Source organism: Notolepis coatsorum (assembly GCF_963971535.1).
Source record: "Notolepis coatsorum genome assembly, chromosome: 5".
Lineage (NCBI taxonomy): Eukaryota > Metazoa > Chordata > Actinopteri > Aulopiformes > Paralepididae > Notolepis > Notolepis coatsorum.
The window spans coordinates 91,255,991-91,271,921 of NC_140169.1; the positions used below are offsets into that span (position 1 = coordinate 91,255,991).

Here is a 15,931-nt window from a genome sequence, read left to right on the forward strand (position 1 = left end):
GGGCGATATGGCCAAAAACGTTATCGCGATAAAATAATAAAATTATTTTCATATCACTCGATATCGATAATTATCATCGATATAATTTCTGTCAAGTTTAATTAACTTCTTATGCCCGCCGCCGTTCTTCTACGCAGTAAACACGGCCCAGTGCATAGATTATTATATTCCACCAGGGGGCAACCTACCGCCACTGGATCATATGCATTATAAGAATGGAACTAACACAGTTAGCCAGAGCAAGCGGTGTATCCCACGTCAATGTACTAACTATCACCCTAAAATACTCCGTTCCGCCCCAATACATTACAACAACGTCCACCGCATACCCCACACTACTCTAACCGTTACCTCAGAATTCACGCCACAGACCCACTCCGCACGTAAACTATAAAATAGCGGCATGCAAGCTAATGATCCTAGCCAGCCTTGTTTCCAATGTACTAACTATCACCCTAAAATACTTCGTTCCGCCCCAATACATTGCAACGACATCCACCGCGGCGCAGCATACCCCACACTACTCTAACCGTTACCCTCAGAATTCACGGCACACACCCACTCGGCGCGTAAACTATAAAATAGCGGCGTGAAAGCTAATGATCCTAGCCAGCCTTGTTTACTACCCAGAGGTGCACTGCGGGTCTCCTTCGCTGTCGCCATCTCCTTCACTGATTGGTTGTTAGTGCGCGTGTTAGTGCGCGTGTGCTCGAAATCGATATATCGAAACTTTGCGACCACGTTTCATGTTTATTTCGAGGAAATAATTTATCGCGATAGTTATCATTATCGTTTTATCGCCCAGCCCTACCATGAAATGGGTTGCATTCCATGCGCTATTGTTATGCTTATGCAAGGTAGCCAGGTACACACGACTAGGGATGGGTATCGTTAGGATTTTATCGATACTACTACTCTTATCGATACTGCTTAACGGTTCGGTACTTTATCGATACTCTTATCGGTTCTTTTTGGTTATTTTTTTGCAAGAAAAAAAGACAATTAATTAAGAACAGAATCAACATTGCTTTATTATTTATAAATACAACTTTATAAATAAGTATTATAAATAAATATAATTTCTTCAGCAACAGCAGCAGCAATGTTCTTTTATATAACTTTATAAATAAATATAATAAATTAATATAATTTCTTCAGCAACAGCAGCAACAATGTTTTAAATGTGTCTGACTCAGTCTGAATTATAGACTTTTTATAATAAACAACACATGCAAAAGGCTAACAGAACTGTGACACTCGTTCACCCTATCCTCTGTCATCCTTCCTCTAGCTGCTAGGGAGAAAGGACTTTGGGTGGTGGAGGGAGGTAGAGGGAGGATGTGTGGTGGCCCTGGGCTCACTGGGCTGGGACATAGTGGCTGACGCCTCAGCTTGACGATCTATAAAAAGTTTAGATTGTAGTATTTGTAGCTAAACAATTGTTTTGTTTATTAGCCTATTTGTAATAATTCGTTATTAGCCTAGGCAACTCCGTATCTTGGGTTACGGCTGCAGTATGCAGATGGAACACTGCGCGCAAGGCAGTCGAATACGCGCATTTCTGCACACTAATATCATGTTTTGCCAACAGATGTTTTGATAAATTGATTTGCTCGTATTGCCACCCTTACTGGCAAATGATTTCTTGCACATGTGGCAACGTGCATTGTCGGCATTGACCCTTGTAAAGTATATCCATACTTTAGAACGCTTCGCTCTATCCGCCATGATCACGACTCAGTGCATGCAGAGCTGCTGTCTGTGTGCAGCGCGCTATAGCACGGGGCGTCGGGGAGCACTTTCATTAAGGAGTACCCGTATGTAGTACCCGTATGCAGGGCCGCCTGGGAGAAATGCGAGGCCCTGTGCGAGATTTAACGCGAGCCCCCCCCCCCAAAGGTAAAAAAAAAGAAAAAAAAATTATATATATATATATATATATATATTTCTTTTTTTTTTTTTTTTTATACAGTCAACATATTCTTAAATAATAGCGCTGCCCGAGGCGGGGCATGATACAGTCAACATATAGCAAAAGAGAGAGCGAGAGAGAGCTCCCGTTCTACAGTCAATATACAGTGTACAGAGAGAGAGAGAGAGAGACACATTGGAAAGAAATTGAAATGCTATTTGGCCCTAAACAGAGAGTACACAGTGGCAGAATACCTGAGCACTGTGACTGAAGATCCTTGAGCACAGCCTAGCCATCGAGAAAGGCCGCCATAGGCAGACTGTGTGTGTTAGAAAGAGAGAGAGAGAGAGAGAACATGTGTGTTTGTCATGTGTGTGTGTGTGTTAGAGAGAGACTATAGCATGTATGAGAGATTCAAAAGGACAAAGATCAACACTTAAATCCAACAAGAAGAGCGTCTATACCAGAGAAACCAAAGCAGCAAGGAGCCAATGGCCGACATCAGCTAAATAGGCTAGCCAGGTACTGTGACACCAGGCCACGTGACACACAGCTTTGGCCAACGGCCCAACGCTACCCAAGCTACACAAACGACCATTCACACACAGCACATGTCGTATCTCCAAATGTTGTGAAGTAGCATATGTTTTGCCTGGAAAAAAACATCGTTATTAACAAAACATTCGGGAGGGGAAGGAAGGAAGAGTGGGGTAATGTCATGACATTTTACCTGCACGAGGTACGCAGGGCGAAAGGCCGCAACACAGGTCTCCACGTTGACGAAAGGCCTCTCGCTGTCGGGACAAAGCTATGGCCAGAGCCTTGTCATGGTGCAGGCCCGACTACATCTTCTGTCAAAGATGATGTCGTAGTCAGAGTGCCAGGGCCTGCTATTCTCAAGGCTAACTGATAGCATCAAACGAACGTTCCCAGCTGACGCTAAACAGCTAACTGGCTAACAGTTAGCTCAATCAGGCACCTGGCTGCATGTAGTAGCCGCATAGCTTGCTTCTGCGTTAGCTAACAGCTAACAAGCTATGCGGCTACTGTCTACATACAGCCAGGTGCTCTCACCAGGCACACACAGTTAGCTACTAGTAGTACTATATATTAGCTAGTCGACCAGTTTGGCTCCAGAGAGAGAGAAAGATAGATAGGTCAGGACAGGTCCACGGCGGGTATATAATCATAGGTTGACTCACCATAACGCAGTATCAATGAATGCGGCGCGGCCGGCGCCAATGGTAAAGTTGGAAGGAGACTTGGCCCACGTTGTAATTTCTTCTTCTTCTTCTTCTTCTTCTTCTTCGAGTACTTTCCGGCAGACTGGACACCTTTCGGCGTATTGCTGCCTAACAGATTTATCTGCTCACAAGTTCTCTTCTTCAAAAACACTCTCAAAAAACACCTACGTGAGACTGCAATTCGAAACTGGCCCCTACAAATGTCCTAACCTAGTTGTACAGTAAATGACCAAGTAAGGCTTTGTCAATATTCCAATGTACAGTGTAAAATGTGTGTGTCCCCTTCCCAACCCCCCCCCCCCCCCCCCACCTCCAATGTACAGCCCTCACCCAACCCACCCAACCCCACCCCACCCAACCAACCTCCTCCAATGTACAGTTTCTATGCCAAATGTATATACACTCCTTTTCTGGACACTTTTGTATCACAAACAGTACTGTATTTGCAAATCTGATATGTCATAAATGTATAGATGTAGCAGTACTGTCTATCTGTATGTCATGTATGTCATATATGTTATGATGAATTGAAAATGGGGGACCCTGATGTAAACAAGTCGAAAGTCTTTCTCTGGTCTGCATCCCCTTAACAATTGTATGTATTGAGCTGTACTGTACTGTACCCATTCTGCAATCTGTTAATAAACTTTTCAATCAATCAATCAATTCTCCTTCTTTTGAAAAGACATCCACTCGCCTCGCCTCGCTCCTCTGGATAGGTTAGCTAACGCTAGTTAGCCGTTAGCTAAGCTAGCTACTAGCCGACATCATCATGGCTATCCCGACTGAACCACACGTTAGCACTCAATATTATAACGTAGCTAAAGCTAACTAGCTGTCCCTGTCTTTAGCCGGGATGGCTAGCCTGACTGAACTGTCTAACATGCAACAACTTTCATCTTCAGTCCATCTGCCGAACGATGTCCTCTTCACCGTGGCTGGCATAAACTCCAATGCTGCACGCGCGGAATAGTCAGACGCTTACCTGTAACCCCTCCCCTCATTGAAACCAATGCCTGCTGCAGAGCACCAGAGCTCCAATAGTGACCCAGGTGCAGACCCAGGAACAAGTCATTCTACAAACGTGTCTAATGTGAAATATATAAGCATATAAGCAAAACTAGACTTTAGGTCTGTGATGAAAAGGGGCCTCGCGGGAAGGGGGGCCTCGCAAAAAAAAAATAAAAATAAAAAAAATTAATAATTTTTTTTTTTTTTTTTTTTTTTTTTTTTGCGAGGCCCCCCTTCCCGCGAGGCCCTGTGCGACCGCACTGCTCGCACACCCCCTGAGGCGGCCCTGCCCGTATGTCTATGTGTAGCACTAGCGAGCGACTCGCGAGGAGTGTGTGTAATAATTGACTCGCTGGCTGCGGCTCGCTTCTCGTGCAGAGACAGAGAGAGGATCGTTCGCAACTTTTAAATAATAATAATAATAATAATAATAATAATTTCTCTAGAGTATCGATAGCAGTACCGAGGACGTCAGAGCTTATAAATACTCCGGTATTTTCTAATATAGTACCGGTTCCCGTTTAAAACCGGGGTCCGGGGGGCATCCCTACACACGACGAGTCGAGTGCAGTGCGTTCTTGAGCGCACGCGCTTCTGCTCACAAAAGCTTGGTTGCACGATGTGCAACCCCGTCCCATGAGCAACGCAGCTCTGGTAGCAATGTCACCGTTAACGTTACAACAACGTTAACATTACACTCAGATTATAATGTCACCTGTGCTGCACAGGAGGGTTTAAGCAAATACTCATATTGGAGGTGCTTTCTTGCTTGCACAAAATACTCTTGCTGTATTGCCTTTTGCTGTATTCCATTTTCTAATCATGGTTAGGCCTAACAAAAATAATAGTTGGTTTCAGGTTGCCGACCGACCCTGCCGATTTAGGTGCGACCCAATATATTTTATGAGTTTTTAATTTTTTTTTAAAAAAAAATTACAAAAAAAATTCGATTTTTTTTTTTTTTTTTTTTTTTTAAAGAATAAAGTTTCATAGAAATCTTAGTCAAACATTTAGTATTATGGATATTAAACATGCTGGCAGAGTACATGCATCCATGTTGTTGTGAACATTTTAATTAAATAAAGAAATTCCCTATCCATAGTCGCCATGGGAAAGAATAAAATAAAAAAATAAAATAAAATAAATTCCCTACCTACCCATGGCCAAACTGACAACCAACCTGAAACCAACTATTATTTTTGTTAGGCCTTAGGCGATATGACCAAAATATCATATCACAGAGTTTTGACAGTATAATGGTATGTGACAGTTAGTTTTCCAGTCCAAATCAGGGTTCGAAATTAACGGGGGCTTGGGGCAAAATGCCCTCGAAAATTGACCAAATGCCCTCGAAAATCAGTTAAGGGGGGCAATAAAAGCCCCTGACAGTTTACTAATTATATATATAATTATATATATGCTCTACAGTGCGAGCATTTCCCCCGTATTTGCCCCTAATAATATGTGTGTGTGCGCGAACCGGAAAAATCAGTGACAGGTGAGGGTTGAATTGGATGACACGAAATTGGAGAAAATATAGAAAATGGGAGAAAAAGTGGATCAAAAAAAGTTACACTGCTATCTTAACGTTAGCAAGCTAAGCATCTGCATAGCGCGACCTGTGTAACGTTAAGTAACTTGTGTTCGGCGGGGAAAGACCGTTCCATTTGTAACACAACTCCAAAGAATAACATCCAAATGATCCCGATGCGTATTTCCTTCATTCCACAGCGCTGAGCGAGCAACGTATTTCATTGATCGATCTGACAACAACACAACTTGCCCTCAGGGACAATCATATTTAATCTATTTAGATAGAGTATGTATGTATTATTTACAGATAATTGAAGGTACCTCAAAACATGAAACCAAGCCATGTCACACATCGTGTGTGTGTGTGTTACTTGAACAATTGTCACTCTGCTCCTAAATTTCTGTGTGCTCCTAAATTTGTATTTAGATTTTATTTATTAACATTTTATTTAGGAGCACATGTGCTCCTTGGGAAAAAGGTTAGCGTAGAGCCCTATATATGGAGACATTAACATTACGTTATCAAACATAGGGACGAAGACTGTAAAAAAAAGTTTCCAATGTTTTATAATCTTTATGTTAATTTTCATTATAAAAATGTTGTGCCCCCGAAATACAAAAAAAGCCCCCGAAAATCAATTAAGGCGGGCAAAAAAAGCCCTTGATTTTTATTTTTATTTTTTTTAACCCTGGTCCAAATTACATGTTTTTTTTTTTTTTTTTTTATCTTGTAATACAATTGTCATGGTGCTATATTTTCTTTAACCTTTTAAATACTACTGCAATGAATCTTTATTTTTATGAACTTAAAAAAAAATATATATATATTACAATATGTATATATATCGTGGACGGCGGTATAGTAAAAACCAATACCGTTGCATGATTCCATGATGGTGTACCTTCATATTCGGTACACCTCCCAGCCCTAGTGTGCCATGATAACCGCCTGACGTGTCTCCGGTGCCGCGCCGATGGCACACTGCAGAATGTGGTGTAGAGATGCGTAGGGCTGACCTGAATGCTTCCAAGCTTTGAAGCTTCAATCGCTGCTATGGAAATCAATGTCAAAACTACCTTTCCAAATGCTTTGTTTGCCTACACCAGTATAATAAATAACTTAAAGGAACACGAACATTATGGGAAATGTACTGTCTTCTCCAGAGTCAGACAAGAAGATAGATACAATTGTCCTCTCTGTGCGTTCAGTGGAAAGCTATCCGGCTGCAAGCTATCCTAGCTTAGCACAAATGAATGGAAGCGGATACGAACCACAGAGGAAATTGGTATCTATTAGGGATTGGAACGGTTGACGTAAAAAATTTAAATTATAAAAAGACCACAAAATGACAATCAGGACAGGCCCTAGAGATACAGTAGGTCTGGCAATGTGAGACTAGCCCCTGGTTGTCATGTTTTTTTTAACCCCTTTTGGTATTGTTTTCCAGGAAGGCCACAGCTTCCTGGTTCTGGATGAGCAGCGCTTTGCCAAGGAGATCCTCCCCAAGTTCTACAAGCACAACAACATGGCCAGCTTCGTCAGACAGCTCAACATGTGTACGTCCATCTGTCTGTCTGTCTGTCTGTCTGTCTGTCTGTCTGTCTGTCTGTCTGTCTGTATGTCTGTCTGTCTGTCTGTCTGTCTGTCTGTCTGTCTGTCTGTCTGTCTGTCTGTCTGTCTGTCTTTCTATGTCTCTTCTTTCATGTCTTCTCTCTCTCTCTCTCCATCCCACTCTTTCTCTCTCCGACTCTGTCTATTTATTAGGGCCAGGCAAATAGGAAATAAATTAATAGCACTCATGACATTTATACATAAATAAATGGACATCAAAATTGTCATCATTTTCGCTCTACACCACCACAATGGATTTTAATGTGCTTTAACCACTTATGCACCCTTTTTTGACTATTGCGTACCCAAAGTAATTTGCGATTTATTATACTTTATACTTAAAGCACAGACATGAGTCTGGTCTCTTTTGAAAGGTAACATTCTGAAGTTTGCCTCATGCTGAGATTGTCAATATTGGATTGAATCAAATTCAATTGAATAGTAACCAAGTCAATTGAAATGTAATCAGAAAATGTGTGCCGATACCCAGCCTTAACACTTTGGTTGCCTTGGGTTAAATGAATGATATACCATAGATTGCCAGCGCTATTTGTCTATGGAGAAAGTCCCCTTCTTTGCAGGGCTATAACTTTTTAAATTCTATTGCTACATTGCCATTATTAGGGCCCATTCAAAGTCCTATATGTATTGTTCATTGTGTAGCAACGTTAAACTTTTTCATTCACATATTCATAGTAAAGTATGGTCTAATGTATAAGTATGTTTTCATCTCTTTCTGCAGCTTTCTCCAGAACGTGTGCATTATATTGATGATGAAATACAGTTTGATGGCAATCAGCGCGATATAAAAAATTCCAACTAGACGTACTTCTAGAAGTTACTACACGTCATCTGATGTTGACCGGATGGGCGAGGGGGCGTTTATAATTCCGTGGGCAGCGTTATACCAATCATCTAATGTGGGTCAAATGTTGATAATAGCAGTTAGTATCTAAGACGGTAACGTTACACGCTAAAACTCACCCCAGTCTCCGCGCGCCGTTGGGCGATCATCGTCGAGTAGAAATTTTATAATTATGGGATATATTTTTACCCGGTCCATCTCCAGCTTGTATAATGGTATATACGTCCAAATCATGTTGTTTATCGAGTTATTGCCAATCGATCACCGTGTAGCGTGACGAGCCAGAGTCCCATGAACCATAGCGAGCGCCCGGAAGTACTACGGTCGTCATGACAACCTCTATTCAAGATCCTGTGTGGCGATTGCGCCGATCGGCCACCAGATGGCGCTCCTGAACCGCCAGAGAGCTCAGTGGGTCCTGCTGGTGGATCTCAGGCCAGCGGAGGGACATTATGAATCCGATCGCAGATTTTTGAAATATTGATATAAGGACGCTGTACAGCGTCCCCCGGCAACTTTAGCATGGCCAGCAAAGACGTCTAAAGACGTGTCCCGGCAGTCAAAGTGTTAACAGCACTACTCATAATGTTATAAATAATTTTCAGACTGACCAGATATCATAACATTAACATTTTATAATGACAGGCAATCAGGCAATTGATTGAAAAAAAAATGAAGCCATTATTGATGATCTTCCACCCTACATCACTTCATTACTGGACTGGAACTCTAGACCTTATCATACTCGCTCTGATGATTGGCTTACAAATCTGCGTTTGGCTTCTGTGCCCCCAACTAAGGATGCACCGGAAAGAAAATTCTTGGCCGAAACCAAAAATAAGGAAACACTTCGTCGAATACCGAAACGAATACCGGCATTTTTTTCATTTATTTGTACCATTGCGTCCTTTTGATTTAAGCTTTTCAATGACAAAATGTTATTACAAGACTAAATTTGACTAATACAACTTGTTGTTGTATTAATCTATTGAACATTGTCCTTTCCACCAGACATTATACCACAAAAGCACAATAACTGAAAATAGATAATAAATAAATTAGTCACTGCTTGTGGATGGGGTAGACAAGTACCTGCCATCTATACCAGCTCTGGAAAGTGGCCTTGATTGGTCCTCCAATATCGCGACTGTACTTGATCCGCGGTATTAAGACCATGATGTGGGTAAAAAGCAGCGTAAAATGATGATGGAAATGCCAGTTGATGATGGAGACGGGGTGCGCAGCACAGAGTGTATACGTCGGGGCAAAAGAGACTGAGTGCTCGTACAACATAATGTTGTGTGCTGCTTTTTCCCCACATCAAAGTAATGGTCTTTATACTGCGGATCAAGTACAGTCGCGATGCAATACAGGGATTCTGATTCTGGAGCGCATCATGTTCACAGAACAGCATGGGTTGCCGTTAGTGCACTGCAACCTTGCCCAAGCCCGACGGGGCCCTACCCGACCCGACGGGTTCGGGCTGGGTAGGGCTTTGTTTTTAAATAAATAATTCGGGCTCGGCCGGGCCGGGCAGTGCCCTCTTTAAATTTTTTTTTTTTATTGCGTCTTTTTTTTATTTTATTTATTTTTGCGCTCGCTATACTCATAGGGTTATAGGTTAACCTTAAGTTTCTGTTTCATTTTCGCGTAACGTAGTGCTGTCATCAGAGCGTGAAAGCCTCGTGTCTGAGGAGTCAAGATGTATAGGTTAACAGATAAAATAAGGGAAAGTTGCATTTTTGGAAACATTTGGATGTCTCCCTCCGCAGCCTGCAGGGATAACTCGAGGGGAGCGCGCGGCTCAGGTGGATGATAACTCGAGGGGAGCGCGCGGCTCAGGTGGATGATAACTCGAGGGGAGCGCGCGGCTCAGGTGGATGATAACTCGAGGGGAGCGCGCGGCTCAGGTGGATGATAACTCGAGGGGAGCGCGCGGCTCAGGTGGATGATAACTCGAGGGGAGCGTGCGGCTCAGGTGGATGATGAACAAATTAACCAGACCGAAGCGGCATAGGTTGAAGTTGGAATATAGCCAGTTGGCGAATGTTTTAATTTGTTCTTGGATGTTAACGTTGTTAACGTTGTTCAACGCCTTGCTGACATCAACACAGCGAAGTGGTGAGTTTGATTATTATTATTTGCTGGTGTCTGGGGTGACGTCGCTGCTGCCCTGTTCTGTTGCGCTTTCATTATATAAATGTTGCTCTGCTCGAAATCTGATTTATGTTTTCTGTTTGTTTGTACAGTGACTGAGTAGGCTATTGTGTCGTGTGTGTGTGTGTGTGTGTCAAAGAAGATTCCATATAGCCTTCAAATTACGAGTTTTACGAGGCTGACTCGCGCTGGGAAATAGAATTTGCGAAAAAAGGCTATACTGGTTGTTAGTTTTCAGCATGATAATGTGTTATTTAGTTAGACCTATTGGACATTTTCGTTTTTGTTTATTTATTAAGTTAATATATAAACAGTGTTTAGAATATTTAAAACAAAAAAATAAAAGAATTTTTGGCTATATGTTATAATATATATATTAATGTTTCTTTCGTTTTCACTATCTGTTATTTAGGTAGACCTATTGAACATTTTCGTTTTTGTTTATTTATTAAGTTCATATAAAACCGTGTTTCGAATATTTAAAAAAAAAAAAAAAAAATAATAATAATAAATAATAAAAAAGAAATCGGGTTTTCACGCGGGCTAGGGCCTAAAATATTATTTACAGTCGGGCTTATTTTCGGGCAGGGCCTGAAGTTCACGGGCTCGGGCTGGGTACGGGCTTCATTTCAAGGCCCTTGCAGACCACTAGTTGCCGTCGCTGTTTGAATCACGGTCTGAGCGGGCAGAGTAGGAGAAGCTTGACAGCAACATTTGCTTCAGGCTCTCTCATAGGAAATTAATGGGATATGGTTGGGGTTTTAAGTAGAAAAAGGGGTAACCACTGCACTCAGACAGGTGCGTAGTCCAACATTAATTAAGTTGCAAAAAATGGAATAGGGACCGCACTCTGGGAAAATCGTTGTTTTTATTTTTATATGCACAAGTTGTATAACGCACAAAACGCTTTCAGCCATCCGGCCTTCTTTAGTGTGCCTCAGTTGGGGTTTGAATTCATTATCAATAGCCGCAGGAGAGCAACGAAACAACCATAGAGACAATCAAATTATTTGGAAACAGCATCACATTTATGTATATACTTTTGCTACAATAATAATAATAAAAAAAAAACCACACATTCATCCTTTTCACTTCTTCAGCAGAATGTGTTATTATTAATTGCTATTTTTGGTCGAATTTTGATTTCTCAATGATCCTTCGAAATCCTTCATGATTAAATACAAATTGAATGAATTCATGTATGAACATTATAATTAGGGATGTCCGATATTATCGGCCGACCGATATTATCGGCCGATATCGGCAGTAAAATGTGATATCGGAAAATATCGGTATCGGTTTAAAAAAAATAAAAAACAATAACAATATTTGTTATATATATATATATCCAGTGAAATGATTAGTTACCTGAAATTATTCAGTTTTTTGGACGGGGAAACCCTGCATATATCGGTATCGGTTGATATCGGTTGATATCGGTATCGGAAATTAAGAGTTGGACAATATCGGAATATCGGTAAAAAAGCCAATATCGAGCATCCCTAATTATAATCATTAAATATATATATATCTTATATCTTACATATGATATAATATGAGTCCAAGTTTCTAAAGTGTGGGACATTGTAGGACATTAAACCTAGCTATGGTTGAATTGTAATGTGTGATTATAGCCTAATGCATTATAGACACACATTAATAGAAAGTGTCAATGAAAACCATTTTCCTGAATACAGACCTTGCACAGAATGTGTGTGTTGTTCCTTTTCTTCTAGCATGGCTGCTTGTACCCCAGGGTTTCCGTTAGAAAATATTGGTGCCGGTCTCCGTGTCCTGCAAGATTTCAATCTCCCGGACAAATGGGAGAAATTCCGGTCAGAGTTTATTGAGCTTAAAAACAATTGATAGGCAGGCTATATAAAGAATGACATCCTCAAGGCATGTAGATTTATAATATTTTAACTTAAAACTAGGCTACTTTTGCGTATACATTATATTTCAAATAAAATAAGTCCTGTCGATAGACTCACGTGCTGCTGCTGACTTGAAATCAAATAGGCGAATTTCCTTTTGTGGGCAGTTAACACTTTGTATGCCACTCATGGCTTTTCTCGGGTTTACCCCCCGACCGCTGAATGCCACGTCACGAGTTTTTTTTTGTTTATTTTTTTTTAATATTATTAGCGTTCTGAAATCATAATGCATCAAGCGAGCCTACCGTTGGAGATCCAGGCACCGCCGGCGCTCAGATGTGAAAAAAGCGCCCCCCAGATGGTAAATCACCCTTTTGGATTGGACTCAATGAAAGTGAATGGGAGAACGGATTTCTGACTCCACATTTTACTTCTCACTGATGTAACCGGGGTCTACCAGAGTTCATTCTGGAGCCTTGGTGCCACGGCGAATATGTGTTCTACTGTACACACCGTGGATCAATACAATTATCGATTTTTTCGAATGGCGATCGGAAATTGGAATAAACCATTTGGATACCATCTGACCTCAGGTAAGGAATCTATGTTATCAGTCTTAGGATAATCAGACTCGTTTTCACGGATATATAAGCGTTTCTCCTATATGTGATATAGCTGTTTTGACTGTAAAAGCCATCGGGAAATAAGAGCAGCGATTATCAGCACGTGGCACGAGCGTGCGTGCGCACACATATACTATCGATCATCTAGCGTTTATTTGAAAACGATTCATAAATAGGCCGACAAATGACAACGTTCTGGAATATTCCAGTAAAAGACGATTATCATAGAATGTGTTTTTTTTTCCTCGCGAAAACGAGTGATTTTCAAAATGCTATCAAACTGAAATGAAGCGATAAAAATACAATCTGCTTTGACAATGTTGACTGGAAAATGAGTCTTTGATAAGCGACGGGCAGATTAGACACATAGCCATAATTTAAAACATAGATTAGGCGATATTAACGTTAACATTGGAGCGGATTGTGGCATTCAAGGGGGTAAAAAGGAAAACACGGCTGGCAATCAAAGTGTTAAACAGCAGTCTGTTTTATGAGCTAACGAATTCCATTATATTGGACATTTGTATTAATTATATCAAGCTGAACTGAGAAATGTGGCACTACTGACTAAAGAGAGAGAGACGGCAACATTATTGTGTGGGGTTCACTGAAATCTAAACGTTGCGTGATTTGCCGAATCCAATGACTATCTCCGCCTCCCAACGCAGCGATACGCTAATCCAGCTGCAGCTCCTGCCCACCATTCTGATCAGCAAACCACAGGTCGCGCTGCAGCAGCTGTCACACCCCAAATGAATCTCGACATCGCTTCACCAATACTCGTATCAGAACACTACACACATATCATAATGTTCACAGCAAACTGTAGTTGATCACCAGGTATGTTTTATTAACGTAGGTTGAATAATTCATATAAGATAAACGATAGGGAAATCTCTCTTACCTTTCTCCACTGGTTAAAAATGCCAGGAACTGGTGATACTTGCTGTGCGCGTGAACATAATCCCTTGGACATGAACTGACGGTACGTTTTTATTGATATATCATTGGGATCCCCCTCCGCATTTTGGCCGGAGCTTAAAAAAAAGTGTTGATAGAATTTGACGTTCTGAGCGTGGTGGACACCTTACGTCTGTGTTTATAATGAATGAATGGTAAAACGGATTATATTGAAACATAGTGCGAGTACTCACAACAACTATTCACACAATTTAAAACAGCCCATATTTATTTTGTCCTACACAATGTTTGTATCTATTGGTTTATCTAATGAAGACCGTTGTGCTTAGAGGGAATTATTTTCACAGGACATTATGACAGGAGAGATTTAAATATGTCGGACTTCAACAGATTTTCCCGGTAAAAAAAATTTAATTACCGGACAACGAAAACCCTGTTGTACCCATTGGCAACGACTTTCAAAAGAAATTGACTAATTTCTGTGCAGTGGTAGAGTAGGCAAAACACTGGAACAGCATGGTATTATTGTTCCAGTGTAACCTGTTTACACAATCCAGTAATAAGACATAAAATTATAAAAGTTTTGTTGATATATTTCATATATATCAACTATAGCAATAGTTGTTTTGCACATCACAACAGTTTCTTCCAACATGGAGGACAAATGGGCATTCTAAACATTCAGTGAAAGGCCTCTATTGCGGTGCACTGAGAGTAAATTTACCTCTCCCACTCTGGTTGGTGTGTTCTGTTTCCTATCTGTTCCTCTACAGATGGCTTCCATAAAGTTCTGTTTCCTATCTGTTCCTCTACAGATGGCTTCCATAAAGTTCTGTTTCCTATCTGTTCCTCTACAGATGGCTTCCATAAAGTTCTGTTTCCTATCTGTTCCTCTACAGATGGCTTCCATAAAGTTCTGTTTCCTATCTGTTCCTCTACAGATGGCTTCAGTAAAGTTATGTTTCCTATCTGTTCCTCTACAGATGGCTTCAGTAAAGTTCTGTTTCCTATCTGTTCTTCTACAGATGGCTTCAGTAAAGTTCTGTTTCCTATCTGTTCTTCTACAGATGGGGTCAGTAAAGTTCTGTTTCCTATCTGTTCTTCTACAGATGGGGTCAGTAAAGTTCTGTTTCCTACCTGTTCCTCTACAGATGGCTTCAGTAAAGTTCTGTTTCCTATCTGTTCCTCTACAGATGGCTTCCATAAAGTTCTGTTTCCTACCTGTTCCTCTACAGATGGCTTTCGTAAGGTGATGCATGTCGACACGGGTATCGTGAAGCAGGAGAAAGATGGGCCGGTGGAATTCCAACACCCCTACTTCAAACACGACCAGGATGACCTGCTGGAGAACATCAAGAGAAAGGTAACGGTGCCCAGGGGTCATTTACATATATATATATATATATATATATATATATATATATACATACTGTGGCTATTTATCTTTTTAATTTCTTTCATTTTCTTTCATCAAATATTCAGCCCTAGTTCTTACTTACCTATGATGATGTTGATCGGTAGAGTCCTTCCTCAGCACAATCCATGCTCTTCCTCATACCCGTCTGTACAAACTGTCTAAAGCTCAATGAAATCTACTTTGTGTGCACTGTTAAAAAAGAAAAAGCTACTGTAGATTTGTTCCCATATCGTCTCGCACCATATTAATCAAATCTGATCTAGATCCCATCGACAGCACCACTTCTTGGTGAATTGTGCACATAAGAGAACCGTAATTCTTAATTAATCCCTTAAACCCGGGTTGATATTTATTTATTTCAAGAAAATATAAATAACTTAAACCACTGTTAGTTATTCTGTCTAAAGCCAGGACTCGACAGTGTGCGTTTCACTCACATTGGACTCGAGTTAAAACATTTACGTCCACTCCAGCTGCAACAGTGAGGAATGGGAGGGGCTGGAGAGCTCTCTCGCTCTCTCTCTGTGTACAGTAGGCATCCACACTACACAGCATTTACAGACATAAATAAACTTCATGGCTCATCTCCTACTCTGGGTATTCAGTAGAAGTCAGAGTGGCAACTACCCATGTGACCTAAGTATAGTAGAAATGTTCAATTGCTCATTTGATCAATTATTATTTTTTTTTTGGTAAATTAATCGTATAGATTAATTGACTAATCAATAAAATAATCAACAGATTAATTGATAACAAAGTAAT

The 15,931-nt window shown here is 40.8% G+C and overlaps 1 protein-coding gene across 2 annotated transcripts in view; it reads left to right on the forward strand.

Moving 5' to 3' along the window:
- The window catches only part of hsf2 (heat shock transcription factor 2), a 58,059-nt gene that overhangs the window by 16,213 nt on the left and 25,915 nt on the right, over positions 1-15,931 (forward strand). For both annotated transcript variants that reach the window (XM_084314496.1, XM_084314497.1), the window contains exons 2-3: positions 7,149-7,257; positions 14,988-15,115. In XM_084314496.1, coding sequence (XP_084170622.1) covers positions 7,149-7,257; positions 14,988-15,115 — 237 coding nt within the window. The remainder of the gene's footprint in view (positions 1-7,148; positions 7,258-14,987; positions 15,116-15,931) is intronic.